General features: G+C 47.7%; 1 protein-coding gene across 2 annotated transcripts in view; it reads left to right on the top strand.

Annotated features, from left to right (window-relative positions):
- EFEMP2 (EGF containing fibulin extracellular matrix protein 2) overlaps window positions 1-17,043 on the top strand; it is a 34,250-nt gene extending 17,207 nt beyond the window's left edge. For both annotated transcript variants that reach the window (XM_038764362.1, XM_038764363.1), the window contains exons 8-11: window positions 5,798-5,917; window positions 5,997-6,123; window positions 11,247-11,442; window positions 16,718-17,043. In XM_038764362.1, the coding sequence (XP_038620290.1) occupies window positions 5,798-5,917; window positions 5,997-6,123; window positions 11,247-11,442; window positions 16,718-16,879 (605 nt within the window). In that variant the 3' untranslated portion in view covers window positions 16,880-17,043. The remainder of the gene's footprint in view (window positions 1-5,797; window positions 5,918-5,996; window positions 6,124-11,246; window positions 11,443-16,717) is intronic.
- The last annotated feature ends 1,792 nt before the right edge of the window (window positions 17,044-18,835 follow it).

The raw sequence follows: 18,835 nt of genomic DNA on the forward strand, positions 1-18,835 counted from the left end.
AACATGTTGTCGCATAGTAAGCGCTTAATAAATGCAATCGTTATTATTATTACAAGTCGACAATATCTAGAGATGGTCGCTACCCGAAAACGGGCTCACGGTCTAGAAGGGGGAGACGGACAACGAAGCAAAACATGTTGTCACATAGTAAGCGCTTAATAAATGCTATCGTTATTATTATTACAAGTCGGCAATATCTAGAGATGGTCGCTACCCGACAACGGGCTCAGGGTCTAGAAGGGGAGATGGACAACGAAACAAAACATGTTGTCACATAGTAAACACTTAATAAATGCGATCGTTATTATTATCACAAGTTGGCAATATCTGGAGACGGTCCCTACCCGACAACGGGCTCACGGTCTAGAAGGGGGAGACGGAAAATGAAAAAAAACATGTTGTCACATAGTAAGCGCTTAATAAATGCGATTGTTATTATTATTACAAGTCGGCAATATCTAGAGACGGTCCCTACCCGACAACGGGCTCACGGTCTAGAAGGGGGAGACGGACAATGAAAAAAAAATGTTGTCACGTAGTAAGCGCTTAATAAATGCTATCTTTATTATTATTACAAGTCGGCAATATCTACAGACGGTCCCTCCCCGACAACGGGCTCACGGTCTAGAAGGGGTAGACGGACAATGAAAAAAAAATGTTGTCACATAGTAAGCGCTTAATAAATGCGATTGTTATTATTATTACAAGTCGGCAATATCTAGAGACGGTCGCTACCTGACAACGGGCTCACAGTCTAGAAGGGGGAGACGGACAACGAAACAAAACATGTTGTCACATAGTAAGCGCTTAATAAATGCGATTGTTATTATTATTACAAGTCGGCAATATCTAGAGACGGTCCCTACCCGACAATGGGCTGACGGTCTAGAAGGGGGAGACGGACAATGAAACAAAACATGTTGTCACATAGTAAGTGCTTAATAAATGCTATCTTTATTATTATTACAAGTCGGCAATATCTAGAGACGGTCGCTACCCGACAACGGGCTCACGGTCTAGAAGGGGGAGACGGACAACAAAACAAAACATGTTGTCACATAGTAAGCGCTTAATAAATGCGATTGTTATTATTATTACAAGTCGGCAATATCTAGAGACGGTCCCTACCCGACAACGGGCTCATGGTCTAGAAGGGGGAGACGGACAACGAAACAAAACATGTTGTCACATAGTAAGCGCTTAATAAATGCTATCTTTATTATTATTACAAGTCGGCAATATCTAGAGACGGTCGCTACCCGACAACGGGCTCACGGTCTAGAAGGGGGAGACGGACAATGAAACAAAACATGTTGTCACATAGTAAGCGCTTAATAAATGCGATTGTTATTATTATTACAAGTCGGCAATATCTAGAGACGGTCCCTACCCGAAAACGGGCTCACGGTCTAGAAGGGGGAGACGGACAATGAAAAAAAACATGTTGTCACATAGTAAGCGCTTAATAAATGCGATTGTTATTATTATTACAAGTCGGCAATATCTAGAGACGGTCCCTACCCGACAACGGGCTCACGGTCTAGAAGGGGGAGACGGACAACGAAACAAAACATGTTGTCACATAGTAAGCGCTTAATAAATGCGATTGTTATTATTATTACAAGTCGGCAATATCTAGAGACGGTCCCTCCCCAACAACGGGCTCACGGTCTAGAAGGGGGAGACGGACAATGAAAAAAAAATGTTGTCACATAGTAAGCGCTTAATAAATGCGATTGTTATTATTATTACAAGTCGGCAATATCTAGAGACGGTCGCTACCCGACAATGGGCTCAGGGTCTAGAAGGGGAGACGGACAACGAAACAAAACATGTTATCACATAGTAAGCGCTCAATAAATGCGATCGCTATAATTATTACAAGTCGGCAATATCTAGAGACAGTTGCTACCCGACAACGGGCTCACGGTCTAGAAGGGGGAGACGGACAACAAAACAAGACATGTTGCCCTGACCATTTACACAGGAAACCTTGAGACACAGTCCCTGCCCTCCAGGAGCTCATGGGCCAAAGGGGAATAATAATAATAATAATAATAATAATAATAATAATAATAATAATAATGACGGTACTTGTTAAGCTCTTAGTGCCAAGCACTGTTCTCAGTGCTGGGGTCGATACAAGGTAATCAGGTTGTCCCACGAGGGGCTCACAGTCTTAATCCCCATTTTCCAGATGAGGGAACTGAGGCCCAGAGAAGTTAAATGACTTGTCCAAAGTTGGTAAGTAGAACAGTGCTTTGCACATAGTAAGCACTTAATAAATGCCATTATTATTATTATAATCCCGGCTCCGTCACTTGTCAGCTGTGTGACGTTGGGCAAGTCACTTCACTTCTCTGGGCCTCAGTTACCTCATCTGGAAAATGGGGATGAAGACTGTGAGCCCCCCCCCCCCACCCCCCCCCGCCTTGGGACAACCTTGATTACCTTGTATTCCCCCCCCCCCCCAGCGCTTGGCACATAGTAAGCGCTTAACAAATACCAGCTTTATTACTGTCTGCTGTGTGACCTTGAGCAAGTCACTTAACTTCTCTGTGCTTCAGGTACTTCATCTGTAAAATGGGGATTGAGACTGTGAGCCCTAAGAGGGACAACCTGATCACCTTGTAATAATAATAATAATAATAATGGTATTTGTTAAGCACTTACTTTGTGTAAAGCACTGTTCTAAGCACTGGGGAGGTTACAAAGTGATCAGGTTGTCCCACGGGGGGCTCACAGTTTTAATCCCCATTTTTACAGATGAGGTAACTGAGGCCCAGAAAAGTGAAGTAACTTGCCCCAATTCACACAGCTGACAGTTGGCAGAGCTGGGATTTGAACCCATGACCTCCGACTCCCAAGCCCGGGCTCTTTCCACTGAGCCACGTGCTTAGAAAAGTGCTTGACACATTCATTCATTCATTCAGTCGTATTTATTGAGTGCTTACTGTGTGCAGAACACTGTACTAAGCGCTTGGGAAGTCCAAGTTGGCAACATATAGAGATGGTCCCTACCCAACAGTGGGCTCACAGTCTAGAAAGTGGGCTCACACATAGTAAGCGCTTAACAAATGCCATATTTATTTTGATTAATGGGCTCTTTCCACTGAGCCACGCTGCTTCTCTACTATGTGCAAAGCCCTGTTCTAAGCACTGCGGGGGGCGGGGGGAGGATACAGGGTGATCAGGTTGTCCTGCATGGGGTTCACAGTTATCATCCCCATTTTACAGATGAGGTAACTGAGGCTCCGAGCTATTTATTTATTTATTTTATTTGTACATATTCTATTTATTTTATTTTGTTAATATGTTTTGTTTTGTTGTCTGTCTCCCCCTTCTAGACTGTGAGCCCCCTGTTGGGTAGGGACCGTCCCTCTCTGTTGCCAATTTGGACTTCCCAAGCACTTACTACAGTGCTCTGCACACAGTAAGTGCTCAATAATGAATATATGTTTGTACATATTTATTACTCTATTTTACTTGTACTTATTTATTCTATTCATTTTATTTTGTTAATATGTTTTGTTTTGTTGTCCGTCTCCCCCTTCTAGACTGTGAGCCCGCTGTGGGGTAGGGACTGTCTCTAGGTGTTGCCAACTTGGACTTCCCAAGTGCTTACTACAGTGCTGTGCACACAGTAAGCGCTCAGTAATGGATATATGTGTGTACATATTTATTACTCTATTTTACTTGTACTTATTTATTCTATTTATCTTATTTTGTTAATATGTTTGTTTTGTTGTCCGTCGCCCCCTTCTAGACTGTGAGCCCACTGTTGGGTAGGGACCGTCTCTAGATGTTGCCAACTTGGACTTTCCAAGCGCTTACTACAGTGCCCTGCACACAGTAAGTGCTCAATAATGTATATATGTTTGTACATATTTATTACTCTATTTATTTTACTTGTACTTATGTATTCTATTAATTTTATTTTGTTAATATATTTTGTTGCCCGTCTCCCCCTTCTAGACTGTGAGCCCGCTGTGGGGTAGGGACCGTGTCTAGATGTTGCCAACTTGGACTTCCCAAGCGCTTACTACAGTGCTCTGCACACAGTAAGCGCTCAATAATGGATCTATGTTTGTACATATTTATTACTCTATTTTACTTGTACTTATTTATTCTATTTATTTTATTTTGTTAATATGTTTTGCTGTCCGTCTTCCCCTTCTAGACTGTGAGCCCGCTGTGGGGTAGGGACCGTCTCTAGATGTTGCCAACTTGGACTTCCCAAGCGCTTAGTACAGTGCTCTGCACACAGTAAGCGCTCAATAATGTATCTATGTTTGTACATATTTATTATTCTATTTTACTTGTACTTATTTATTCTATTTATTTTATTTCATTAATATGTTTTGTTGTCCGTCTCCCCCTTCTAGACTGTGAGCCCGCTGTCAGGTAGGGACTGTCTCTCTATGTTGCCAACTTGGACTTCCCAAGAGCTTAGTACAGTGCTCTGCACACAGTAAGCGCTCAATAATGTATCTATGTTTGTACATATTTATTACTCCATTTTACTTGTACTTATTTATTCTATTTATTTTATTTCGTTAATATGTTTTGCTGTCCGTCTCCCCCTTCTAGCCTGTGAGTCCGCTGTGGGGCAGGGACCGGCTCTCGTTGTTGCCAACTTGGACTTCCCAAGCGCTTAGAGAAGCAGCGTGGCTCAGTGGAAAGAGCCCAGGCTTTGGAGTCAGAGATTGTGGGTTCGAATGCCAGCTCCACCACAAGTCTGCTGTGTGACCTTGGGCAAGTCACTTAACTTCTCTGAGCCTCAGTTACCTCATCTGTAAAAATGGGGATTAAGACTGTGAGCCTTACGTGGGACAACTTGATCACATTGGATCCCCCCCCAGCGCTTAGAACGGTGCTTTGCGCGTAGTAAGTGCTTAACAAATGCCATGATTATAATAATAATAATAATAATGGCATTTATTAAGCGCTTACTATGTGCAAAGCACTGTTCTAAGCGCTGGGGAGGTTACAGGGTGTTCAGGTTGTCCCACGGGGGGGCTCACAGTCTTCATCCCCATTTTCCAGATCATAATAATGACATTTATTAAGCGCTTACTATGTGCAAAGCACCATTCTAAGCGCTGGGGAGGTTACAGGGTGATCAGGTTGTCCCACGGGGGGGCTCACAGTCTTCATCCCCATTTTCCAGATCATAATAATAATAATAATAATGGCATTTATTACGCACTTACTATGTGCAAAGCACCATTCTAAGCGCTGGGGAGGTTACAGGGTGATCAGGTTGTCCCACGGGGGGGCTCACAGTCTTCATCCCCATTTTCCAGATCATAATAATAATAATAATAATGGCATTTATTAAGCACTTACTACGTGCAAAGCACTGTTCTAAGCGCTGGGGAGGTTACAGGGTGATCAGGTTGTCCCACGGGGGGGCTCACAGTCTTCATCCCCATTTTCCAGATCATAATAATAATAATGGCATTTATTAAGCACTTACTACGTGCAAAGCACCGTTCTAAGCGCTGGGGAGGTTACAGGGTGATCAGGTTGTCCCACGGGGGGGCTCACAGTCTTCATCCCCATTTTCCAGATCATAATAATAATAATAATAATGGCATTTATTAAGCACTTACTATGTGCAAAGCACCGTTCTAAGCGCTGGGGAGGTTACAGGGTGATCAGGTTATTATTTTTATTATTAGTCCGGCGCTCCGCGGGCAGTAAGCGCTCCGTACGTCCGATGGATGGATGACTGCCAAGTACGGGAATTGTTCTCGCGGGGACTAAATCTTCCCTCCTGACTGTCCCACCCCAGACATAGACGAATGCAGCTACTCCAGCTACCTCTGCCAGTTCCGCTGCTTCAACGAGCCGGGCCGTTTCTCCTGCCACTGCCCCCAGGGCTACCAGCTGCTGGCCACCCGGCTGTGCCAAGGTAACTGAGGCCCGGGGCCTGGCATCCGGGAGCGGGGGAGACGCCCGGCCGGGTGCTGAGCACCTCTCCGCCCCCGCAGACGTCGACGAGTGCGAGGCCGCTGCCCATCAGTGCGCCGAGGGGCAGAGCTGCGTCAACTTCCACGGGGGCTACCGCTGCGTGGACACCAACCGCTGCCTCGAGCCTTACGTCTGGGTGGCAGATAAGTGAGTCGGTCGGCCCGCGGTCTGTAATAATAGTCATCGTCAATCAATCAGTCAATCGTATTTATTGAGCGCTTACTGTGTGCGGAGCACTGGACTAGGCGCTTGGGAAGTCCAAGTTGGCAACACATAGAGACGGTCATCATCATCATCATCAATCGTATTTATTGAGCGCTTACTGTGTGCGGAGCACTGGACTAAGCGCTTGGGAAGTCCAAGTTGGCAACACATAGGGACGGTCATCATCAGCAATCGTATTTATTGAGCGCTTACTGTGTGCGGAGCACTGGACGAAGCGCTTGGGAAGTCCAAGTTGGCAACACATAGAGACGGTCATCATCATCAATCGTATTTATTGAGCGCTTACTGTGTGCAGAGCACTGGACGAAGCGCTTGGGAAGTCCAAGTTGGCAACACCTAGAGATAGTCCCTACCCAACAGCGGGCTCACAGTCTAGAAGGGGGAGACAGAGAACGAAACCAAACATATTAACAAAATAAAATAAATAGATAAATAAATAGAGACAGTCCCTACCCAACAGTGGGCTTACTAGGTGCCAAGCACTATTCTAAGCACTGGGGAATCAATCAATCATATTTACTGAGCACAGACTGTGTGCAGAGCACTGGACTAAGTGCTTGGGAAGTACAATTTGTCAACATCGAGAGATGGTCCCTACCCAGCAGCGGGCTCACAGTCTAGAAGGGGGAGACAGACCACAAAACAAAGCATATGAACAAAATAAAATAAATAGAATATTCATTCATTCATTCGTATTTATTGAGCGCTTACTGTGTGCAGAGCACTGTCCTAAGCACTTGGGAAGTCCAAGTTGGCAACACATAGAGACAGTCCCTACCCAACAGTGGGCTCACAGTCTAAAAGGGGGAGACAGAGAACAAAACCAAACATACTAACAAAATAAAATAGAATAGATATGTACAAGGAAAATAAATAAATAAATAAATAAATAGAGTAATAAATATGTACAAATAATAATAATGACGATAGCATTGATTAAGCGCTTGCTTTGTTCAAAGCACTGTTCGAAGCGCTGGGGAGGTTAACAAGGTGATCAGGTTGTCCCACGAGGGGGGCTCACGGTTTTCATCCCCATTTTTACAGATGAGGGAACTGAGGCCCATAAAATCAATCAATCAATCATATTTATTGAGTGCTTACTGTGTGCAGAGCACTGGACTAAGCGCTTGGGAAGTTCAAGTTAAGCGAAAAAAAAAGCGAAGTGACTTGCCCCAAGTCACACACAGCTGACAGTTGGCGGAGCTGCAGTTTGAACCCATGACCTCTGACTCCAAAACCCGGGCTCTTTCCACTGAGCCATGCGCTTAGAACAGTGCTTGACACATAGTAAGCGCTTGTATTCATTCATTCATTCAATCGTATTTAATTTTTTTAATGGCATTTATTAAGCACTTACTATGTTCTAAGCACTGTTCGAAGTGCTGGGGAGGTTACAAGGTGATCAGGTTGTCCCACGGGGGGGCTCAGAGTTTTCATCCCCATTTTTACAGATGAGGGAACTGAGGCCCAGAAAATCAATCAATCAATCGTATTTATTGAGTGCTTACTGTGTGCAGAGCAGTGTACTAAGCGCTTGGGAAGTACAAGTTAAGCAGAAAAAAAAAGCGAAGTGACTTGCCCCAAGTCACACAGCTGACAGTTGGCGGAGCTGGGGTTTGAACCCATGACCTCTGACTCCAAAACCCGGGCTCTTTCCACTGAGCCATGCGCTTAGAACAGTGCTTGACACATAGTAAGCGCTTGTATTCATTCATTCATTCAATCGTATTTAATTTTTTTTAATGGCATTTATTAAGCACTTACTATGTGCGAAACACTGTTTGAAGCGCTGGGGAGGTTACAAGGTGATCAGGTTGTCCCATGGGGGGGCTCACGGTTTTCATCCCCATTTTTACAGATGAGGGAACTGAGGCCCAGAAAATCAATCAATCAATCGTATTTATTGAGTGCTTATTGTGTGCAGAGCACTGTACTAAGCGCTTGGGGAGTACAAGTTAAGCGAAAAAAAAAGCGAAGTGACTTGCCCCAAGTCACACACAGCTGACAGTTGGCGAAGCTGGGGTTTGAACCCATGACCTCTGACTCCAAAACCCAGGCTCTTTCCACTGAGCCATGCGCTTAGAACAGTGCTTGACACATAGTAAGCGCTTGTATTCATTCATTCAGTCAGTCAGTCGTATTTAATTTTTTTTAATGGCGTTTATTAAGCGCTTACTATGTGCAAAGCACTGTTAGAAGCGCTGGGGAGGTTACAAAGTGATCAGGTTGTCCCACGGGGGGGCTCATGGTTTTCATCCCCATTTTTACAGATGAGAGAACTGAGGCCCAGATAAGCAAAGTGACTTGCCCCCAGTCACCCAGCTGACAGTTGGCGGAGCTGGGATTTGAACCCATGACCTCTGACTCCAAAACCCGGGCTCTTTCCACTGAGCCATGCGCTTAGAACAGTGCTTGACACATAGTAAGCGCTTGTATTCATTCATTCATTCATTCGTATTTATTGAGCGCTTACTGTGTGCAGAGCACTGTACTAAGTGCTTGGGAAGTCCAAGTTGGCAACACATAGAGACGGTCCCTACCCAACAGTGGGCTCACAGTCTAGCAAGTCTATCAGCAAGTAAGTGACTTGCCCAAAGTCACACAGCTGATAAGTGGCGGAGCCGGGATTTGAACCCACGACCTCTGACTCCAAAGCCCAGGCTCTTTCCACTGAGCCACACTGCTTCTCGTGCTGTATTGAGCGCTTCCTCTGTGCAGGGCACCAGACTGAGCACTCAGGGGAGCCCAGTACAGTGGGCTCTGCAGGGCCAGTCCACCTCCTGAGAAGCAGCATGGCTCAGCACAAAGAGCCCGGGCTTTGGAGTCAGAGGTCATGGGTTCAAATCCCACTCCGCCAATTGTCTGCTGTGTGACTTTGGGCAAGTCACTTCACCTCAGCACTTAGAACAGTGCTCAGCGCTTAGAACAGTGCTTTGCACATAGTAAGCGCTTAATAAATGCCATTTTTTTTCCTCTGGGCCTCAGTTACCTCATCTATAAAATGGGGATGAAGACTGTGAGCCCCCCGTGGGACAACCTGATCGCCTTGTAACCTCCCCAGCGCTTAGAACAGTGCTTTGCACATAGTAAGCGCTTAATACCATCATTATTATTGTTATTACTAAATACTATTATCATTATTGGTCATTCATTCATTCATTCAATCGTATTTATTGAGCGCTTACTGTGTGCAGAGCACTGGACTAAGCGCTTGGGAAGGACAAGTCGGCAACATAGGGACCAGCGGGTAGGTCCCTACCCCTACTAGACTGTGAGCCCGTTTGTTTTTTTTGAAAGCATTTATTAAGCGCTTACTATGTGCAAAGCACTGTACTAAGCACTAGGGAGATTACAAGGTGATCAGGTTGTCCCACGGGGGGCTCACAGTCTTAATCCCCATTTTACAGACGAGGCAACTGAGGCCTAGAGAAGTTAAGTGACTTGCCCAAAGTCACAAAGGCCCGTTGTTGAGTTGGGGCCGTCTCTGTATGTCGCCAACTTGGCCTTCCCAAGCGCTTAGTCCAGTGCTCTGCACACAGGAAGCGCTCCATAAATACGATTGAATGAATGAATGAATGACTGGAGGAGGAAGACGGGCAGGGGGGATGTGGTGGGTCCTGGGTCCTCACTCATTCATTCAATCGTATTTATTGAGCGCTTACTGTGTGCAGAGCACTGTACTAAGCGCTTGGGAAGTACAAGTTGGCAACATATAGAGACGGTCCCTACCCAAAAGTGGGCTCACAGTCTAGAAGGGGGAGACAGAGAACAAAACAAAACGTATTAACAAAATAAAATAAATAGAATAAATATGTACAAGTAAAATAGAGAAATATATACAAACATATATACAGGTGCTGTGGGGAGGGGAAGGAGGAAAGGCGGGGGGAGGGGGAAGAGGGGGAGAGGAATCAATCAATCAATCGTATTTATTGAGCGCTTACTGTGTGCAGAGCACTGTACTAAGCGCTTGGGAAGTACAAGTCGGCAACACATAGAGACAGTCCCTACCCAACAGTGGGCTCACAGTCTAGAAGGGGGAGACGGAGAACAAAACCAAAGAAAACCAGAGAAGCAGCATGGCACAGTGGGGAGAGCCCGGGCTTTGGAGTCAGAGGTCATGGGTTCGAATCCCGGCTCTGCCAATTGTCAGCCGTGTGACTTTGGGCAAGTCACTTCACTTCTCTGGGCCTCAGTTCCCTCATCTGTAAAATGGGGATTAAGACTGTGAGCCCCACATGGGACAACCTGATCCCCTTGCATCCCCCCCAGCGCTTAGAACAGTGCTTTGCACATAGTAAGCGCTCAGTAAATACGATTGAATGAAAAACCAAACATACTAACAAAATAAAATAAATAGAATAGATATGTACAAGATAGAGTAACAAATCTCTACAAACATATATACATATATACAGGTGCTGTGGGGAAGGGAAGGAGGTAGAGAAGCAGCGTGGCTCCGTGGAAAAGAGCCCGGGCTTTGGAGTCAGAGGTCATGGGTTCAAATCCCGGCTCCATCATCATCATCATCAATTGTATTTATTGAGCGCTTACTATGTGCAGAGCACTGTACTAAGCGCTTGGGAAGTACAAATTGGCAACATATAGAGACAGTCCCTACCCAACAGTGGGCTCACAGTCTAAAAGGGGGAGACAGAGAACAAAACCAAACATACTAACAAAATAAAATAAATAGAATAGATATGTACAAATAAATTAAATAAATACATAGAGTAAAAAAAATATGTACAAACATATATACATATATACAGGTGCTGTGGGGAAGGGAGGGAGGTGGGCAAGTCACTTATCTTCTCCGTGCCTCCGTTCCCTCATCTGTAAAACGGGGATGAAGACTGTGAGCCCCCGTGGGATAACCTGATCCCCTTGGGACTTCCCCAGCGCTTAGAATGGTGCTTTGCACGTAGTAAGCGCTTAATAAATGCCATCGTTATTATTATTAAGATGGGGGGGAGGGGGGGAGGAAGGAAGGGGCTGAGTCCGGGAAGGCCTCCTGGAGGTCACGCCGCGGTGCGGGTCTCCAGCCGCTGCCTGTGTCCGGCCACCAACCCCCTGTGCCGCGAGCAGCCGTCCACCATCGTCCACCGCTACATGAGCATCACGTCCGAGCGCAGCGTGCCCGCTGACGTCTTCCAGATCCAGGCCACCTCCGTCTACCCCGGGGCCTACAACGCCTTCCACATCCGCTCCGGCAACGCTCAGGGGGACTTCTACATCCGGGTACGGGACCCCCCCCCAGCCCCCTTCTTTGGGTGGGGGCCGGGGCCGCCCTTGGCCGGGCACAGGCTGCCTCTGGGAATTTTCCACGGGATGGGGCGGGGATCTCCTCCTTCAATCAATCAATCAATCAATCATTCATTCCATTGTATTTATTGAGCGCTTACTGTGTGCGGAGCACTGTACTGAGCGCTTGGGAAGTACAAGTCGGAAACATATAGAGGCGGTCCCTACCCGACAACGAGCTCCCGGTCTAGAGGGGGAGACAGACATTCATACAAGTAGATGAAACAATGAATTACAGATCCATATGTGCTGTGGGGAGTCATTCATTCAATCATATTGATTGAGCGCTTCCTGTGTGCGGAGCACTGGACTAAGCGCTTGGGAAGCCCAAGTTGGCGACGTCCAGAGACGGTCCCTACCCGACAGCGGGCGCACGGTCTAGAAGGGGGAGACGTTCACTCGTATTTGTGGAGCGCTGACTGTGGGCAGAGCGCTGGACGAAGCGCTTGGGAAGTCCAAGTTGGCAATATCAATCAATCAGTCGTATTTATTGAGCGCTGACTGTGGGCAGAGCGCTGGACTAAGCGCTTGGGAAGTCCAAGTTGGCAACATCAATCAATCATCAATCGTATTTATTGAGCGCTGACTGTGGGCAGAGCGCTGGACTAAGCGCCTGGGAAGTCCAAGTTGGCAACATCAATCAATCAGTCGTATTTATTGAGCGCTGACTGTGGGCAGAGCGCTGGACTAAGCGCTTGGGAAGTACAAGTTGGCAACATCAATCATTCAATCATATTTATTGAGCACTTACTGTGTGCAGAGCACTGTACTAAGCGCTTGGGAAGTACAAGTTGGCAACATCTAGAGACGGTCCCTACCCAACAGCGGGCTCACAGTCTAGAAGGGGGAGACAGAGAACAAAACATATTAACAAAATAAAGTAAATAGAATAGATATGTACAAGTAAAATAAATAGACTGGGGGCCCCCCCGTGGGACAACCTGATCGATCAATCGTATTTATTGAGCGCTGTGTGCAGAGCACTGTACTAGGCGCTTGGGAAGTACAAGTTGGCAACATATAGAGACAGTCCCTACCCAACAGTGGGCTCACAGTCTAGAATCAATCAATCAATCAATCGCATTTATTGAGCACTCACTGTTTGTACATATTTATTACTCTACTTATTTATTTATTTTATTTGTACATATCTATTCTATTTATTTTATTTTGTTAGTCTGTTTGGTTTTGTTCTCTGTCTCCCCCTTTTAGACTGTGAGCCCACTGTTGGGTAGGGACTGTCTCTAGATGTTGCCAATTTGTACTTCCCAAGCGCCTAGTACAGTGCTCTGCACATAGTAAGCGCTCAATAAATACAATTGATGATGACGATGATGATGATGGTGTGCAGAGCACACATATAGAGAAAGTCCTTACCCAACAGTGGGTTCACAGTCGAGAAGGGGGAATTCAGGGAGCGCTTACTGTGTGCGCAGCACTGTACTGACTGCTTCTAGACTGTGAGCCCACTGTTGGGTAGGGACCGTCTCTATATGTTGCCAACTTGTACTTCCCAAGCGCTTAGTACAGTGCTCTGCACACAGTAAGCGCTCAATAAATACAATTGATTGATTGATTGCTTGGGAGAGGACAATTACTCTATTTTACTTGTACATATCTATTCCATTTATTTTATTTTGTTAATATGTTTTGTTCTCTGTCTCCCCCTTCTAGACTGTAAGCCCACTGTTGGGTAGGGACCGTCTCTAGATGTTGCCAACTTGGACTTCCCAAGCGCTTAGTCCAGTGCTCTGCACACAGTAAGCGCTCAATAAATACGATTGAATGAATGAATGAATCAGGTTGTCCCACAGGGGGCTGACAGTCTTAACCCCCATTTTACAGATGAGGGAACTGTCTTCTAGACTGTGAGCCCACTGTTGGGTAGGGACCGTCTCTAGATGTTGCCAACTTGTACTTCCCAAGCGCTTAGTACAGTGCTCTGCACACAGTAAGCGCTCAATAAATACGATTGATTGATTGATTGACAATACGACAAGAAAGCGACACATTCCCTTCCCACGTCGTGCTCCCTCTGGCCCAGGGCGGCCACCCATGCTGACCCTGCTGTTCCCAGGATTCTTTGCACAGTGGATATAATAATAATACTAATACTAATACTAATAATAATAATAATAGTATTTGTTAAGCGCTTACTATGTGCAAAGCACTGTTCTAAGCGCTGGGGAGGTTACAAGGTGATCAGGTTGTCCCACGGGGGGGCTCACAGTTTTAATCCGCATTTTACAGCGTGGCTCACTGGAAAGAGCCCGGGCTTTGGAGTCAGAGGTCGTGGGTTCAAATCCCTGCTCTGCCAACCGTCAGCTGTATGACTTTGGGCAAGTCACTTAACTTCTCTGGGCCTCAGTTCCCTCATCTGTAAAATGGGGATTAAGACTGTGAGCCCTCCGTGGGACAACCCGATCACCTTGTAACCTCCCCAGCGCTTAGAACAGTGCTTTGCACATAGTAAGCGCTTAATAAATGCCATCATTATTATTTTACAGATGAGGTAACCGAGGCCCAGAGAAGTGAAGCGAGCTGCCCAAAGTCACACAGCTGACAGTTGGCAGAGCCGGGATTTGAACCCATGACCTCTGACTCCAAAGCCCGGGCTCTTTCCACTGAGCCACGCTGCGGGGCCTGCAGGCGGTTACAGCAGTTTTTCTGGATAAATCTGGGCACGCGCAGGTGGTTTAGAGCAGATTGTGCAAATCTGGGAATGTGCCCGTGGTTACAGCAGGTTCCGTGTGCAAATCAGGGCACGTACAGATGGTTACAGCACATTCTTTGCACAAATCTGGGCAGGTGGTTACAGATTTTTTTGCACAAATCTGGGCATGTGCCAGTAGATCCAGTGGATTCTTTGCACGGATTTGGCCACGGGCAAGTAGTTACAGCGAGAAGCAGCGTGGCTCAGCGTAAAGAGCCCGGGCTTTGGAGTCAGAGGTCATGGGTTCAAATCCCTGCTCCGCCACTTGTCAGCTGGGTGCCTTTGGGCAAGTCACTTCACTTCTCTGGGCTTCAGTTCCCTCATCTGGAAAATGGTGATTAAGACTGTGAGCCCCATGTGGGACAACCTGATCACCTTGTATCCTCCTCAGCGCTTAGAACAGTGCTTTGCACATAGTAAGTGCTTAATAAATGCCATCATATATATAGGATACATATATATATATATCCTTTGTACAAATTAGGGCCCGGGCAGGTGGTTACAGCAGATTCTTTGCACAAACCTGGGCACGTGCTCACAGGGAATTCTTTGCGTGCAGGAGGCAACAGCTGTAACCCACACGCAAGGGGCGGAGGGTGGGGGTAATGTGGATGACGTTGGGCGCTTGCTATGTGCGGAACACTGTTCTGGACGTTGGGGAGGTTGCAAGGTGATCGGGTTGTCCCACGTGGGGCTCGCGGTCTTAATCCCCACCTTACAGATGAGGGAACTGAGGCACAGAGGAGTTAAGTGACTTGCCCAAAGTCACACAGCTGACAAGTGCCAGAGCTGGGATTTGAACCCACGACCTCTGACTCCAAAGCCCGGGCTCTTTTCCACTGAGCCACACTGCTTCTCTAGAGCATTTATTACTCTGTTTTACTTGTACATATTTACTATTCTATTTATTTTGTTAATATGTTTTGTTTTGTTGTCTGTCTCCCCCTTCTAGACTGTGAGCCCCATGTTGGGTAGGGACCGTCTCTAGATGCTGCCAACTTGGACTTCCCAAGAGCTTAGTCCAGTGCTCTGCACACAGTAAGCGCTCAATAAATACGATTGAATGAATGAATCCTCCTTCAATCAATCAATCGTATTTATTGAGCGCTTACTGTGTGCAAAGCACTGTACTAAGCGCTTGGGAAGTACAAGTTGGCAACATATAGAGACAGTCCCTACCCAACAGTGGGCTCCTTCGACCCTAGCATTCTCCGGCGGCCCCTTTAAACAAAGGCAAGAGTCCACTGGGGATGAGGCTGAGTTCCCAGTGGGCATGGCTGCCTGCTGCCAGCTGGGCAACTGCTTTTAAAGCAATCCCCAAAGCCCCTCCTCATTCATTCAGTCGTATTTATTGAGCGCTTACTGTGTGCGGAGCACTGGACTGAGCGCTTGGGAAGTGCAGTGCGGCAGCAAATGGAGACAATCCCTGCCCGCGACGGGCTCACAGTCTAGAATGAGTCCCAGTTGTTGACTGATGGAGGCCTGGAATCGCAACAGTAATAATTTTAGACCGTGAGCCCATTGTTGGGTAGGGACTGTCTCTATATATCACCAAATTGGACTTCCCAAGCGCTTAGTACAGTGCTCTGCACACAGTAAGCGCTCAATAAATATGATTGATTGATTAATAATAATGTTATTTGTTCAGGGTTTAGTCCGGTGCTAAGCACTGGGGTAAATCCAGAACCGTTAAGTCAGATGTAGTCTGACCGCACCTGTGAGCCCACCCGGGGCTCACAGTCTAAACCGTGGGGGAGAACAGGGACTAAATCCCCCGTTTTAGAGATGAGGAAACCACAGCCCAGAGAAGTTAGACAGAAGCACTGTGGCTCGGTGGAAAGGGCCCGGGCTTTGGAGTCAGAGGTCATGGGTTCGAATCCCAGCTCCACCAACTGTCAGCTGGGTGACTTGGGGCAAGTCACTTTGCTTCTCTGGGCCTTAATCCTTAAATGGGGATTAAGACTGTGAGCCCCGTCATCATCATCAATCGTATTTATTGAGCGCTTACTGTGTGCAGAGCACTGTACTAAGCGCTTCGGAAGTCCAAATTGGCAACATATAGAGACAGTCCCTACCCAACAGTGGGCTCACAGTCTAAAAGGGGGAGACAAAACCAAACATACTAACAAAATAAAATAAATAGAAGAGATATGTACAAGTAAAATAGATAAATAGAGCAACAAATATGTCCCATGTGGGACAACCTGATCACCCTGTAACCTCCCCAGCACTTAGAACAGTGCTTTGCACATAGTAAGCGCTTAATAAATGCCATCGTTATTATTATTATTAAGTGACTTGCCCGGGGGGGGTCACACAGCAGAGCCGGGATTCGAGCCTCTGCTTCTAAAGCCGGTGAGGAGAGATTTCTAGGTTCCTGTGCTCGGTTTGGACACTTGTAGGTGTCTGTGGACCATTCGGTCGTATTTACTGAGCGCTTCTTGTGTGCCCCCACCCCAGGAGCCGCCCCGTTAACCCCTTCCCTCCTGTCTCCCGCAGCAAATCAACAACGTCAGCGCGATGCTGGTGCTGGCGCGGCCGGTGACGGGCCCGCGGGAGTTCGTGCTGGACCTGGAGATGGTCACCATGAATTCGCTCATGAGCTACAGGTCCAGCTCCGTCCTCCGGCTCACCGTCTTCGTGGGCGCCTACGCCTTCTAACCCGCAGGGCTGGGCCCCCTGCCCTGCCTCAGATCCCCCCCCACAACTTCCCGAAACTCCGGAGGGAACAGGAGTTCCCTGTCCCCTCCCCTTCCACGCCGGTCGGGGCAGTGCAACAAGCTGCAACGGAACTGAGAAAAGAGAAAGGAAATAAAAAAAGAGAAAAAGCCGGAGACGGCGGCCGTGGATTCCCTTGGGGTCGGAGGGAGAGGGGTGGGAGTCGCGGAAGGGGATCCGGGAACCTGCCCGGAGCCAGCGCGTGGTTTAAGAGAGAAGCAGTATGGCCTAGTGGCTACAGAGAAGCAGCATGGCTCAGTGGAAAGAGCCCGGGCTTTGGAGTCAGAGGTCATGGGTTCAAATCCCAGCTCTGCTAATTGTCAGCTGGGTGACTTTGGGCAAGTCACTTCACTTCTCTGGGCCTCAGTTGCCTCATCTGGAAAATGGGGATGAAGACTGTGAGCCCCCTGTGGGACAACCTGATCGCCTTGTAACCTCCCCAGCGCTTAGAACAGTGCTTTGCACATAGTAAGCGCTTAATGCCATCATTATTATTATTGTTACAGCCAGGACTGGGAGTCAGAATCAATCAATCAATTGTACTTATTGAGCGCTTACTGTGTGCAGAGCACTGTACTAAGCGTTTGGGAAGTACAAGTTGGCAACATCTAGAGACAGTCCCTACCCAAAAGTGGGCTCACAGTCTAAAAGGGGGAGACAGAGAACAAAACCAAACATACTAACAAAATAAAATAGAATAGATATGTACAAGTAATATAGAGTAATAAATATGTACAAACATATATACAGGTGCTGTGGGGAAGGGAAGGAGGTAAGATGAGGGGGATGGAGAGGGGGAGGAGGGGGAGAGGAAGGAATGGGCTCAGTCTGGGAAGGCCTCCTGGAGGAGGTGAGCTCTCAGTAGGGCCTTGAAAGGAGGAAGAGAGCTAGCTTGGCGGATGGGCAGAGGGAGGCCATTCCAGGCCCGGGGGATGACGTGGGCCGGGGGCTGACGGCGGGACAGGCGAGAGCGAGGCCTAATGGTGAGGAGATTAGCGGTGGCAGAGGAGCAGAGGGTGCGGGCTGGGCTGGACAAGGACAGAAGGGAGGTGAGGGAGGAGGGGGCGAGGGGAGGGACAGCCTTGAAGCCCAGGGTGAGGAGTTTCTGCCTGATGCGCAGATTGATTGGTAGCCACTGGAGATTTTTGAGGAGGGGAGTAACATGCCCAGAGCGTTTCTGGACAAAGACAATCCGGGCAGTGGCGTGAAGTATGGATTGAAGTGGGGACAGACACGAGGATGGGAGATCAGAGAGAAGGCTGATGCAGTAGTCCAGACGGGATAGGATGAGAGCTTGAACGAGCAGGGTAGCGGTTTGGATGGAGAGGAAAGGGCGGAGCTTGGCAATGTTGCGGAGCTGAGACCGGCAGGTTTTGGTGACGGCTTGGATGTGAGGGGTGAACAAGAGAGCGGAGTCGAGGATGACACCAAGGTTGCGGGCTTGTGAGACAGGAAGGATGGTAGTGCCGTCAACAGAGATGGGAAAGTCAGGGAGAGGGCAGGGTTTGGGAGGGAAGACAAGGAGTTCAGTCTTGGACATGTTGAGCTTTAGGTGGCGGGCAGACATCCAGATGGGAGATGTCCTGAAGGCAGGAGGAGATGCGAGCCTGGAGAGAGGGGGAGAGAGCAGGGGCAGAGATGGAGATCTGGGTGTCATCAGCGTAGAGATGATAGTGGAAGCCGTGGGAGCGAATGAGGTCACCAAGGGAGTGCGTGTAGATCGAGAACAGAAGGGGACCAAGCACTGAACATTGGGGAACCCCCACAGTAAGGGGATGGGAGGGGGAGGAGGAGCCCGCAAAAGAGACTGAGAAAGAATGACCGGAGAGATAAGAGGAGAACCAGGTGAGGACGGAGTCTGTGAAGCCAAGGTCGGATAGCGTGTTGAGGAGAAAGGGG

This window comes from Tachyglossus aculeatus, chromosome 22 (assembly GCF_015852505.1).
Source record: "Tachyglossus aculeatus isolate mTacAcu1 chromosome 22, mTacAcu1.pri, whole genome shotgun sequence".
NCBI classification, from domain to species: domain Eukaryota; kingdom Metazoa; phylum Chordata; class Mammalia; order Monotremata; family Tachyglossidae; genus Tachyglossus; species Tachyglossus aculeatus.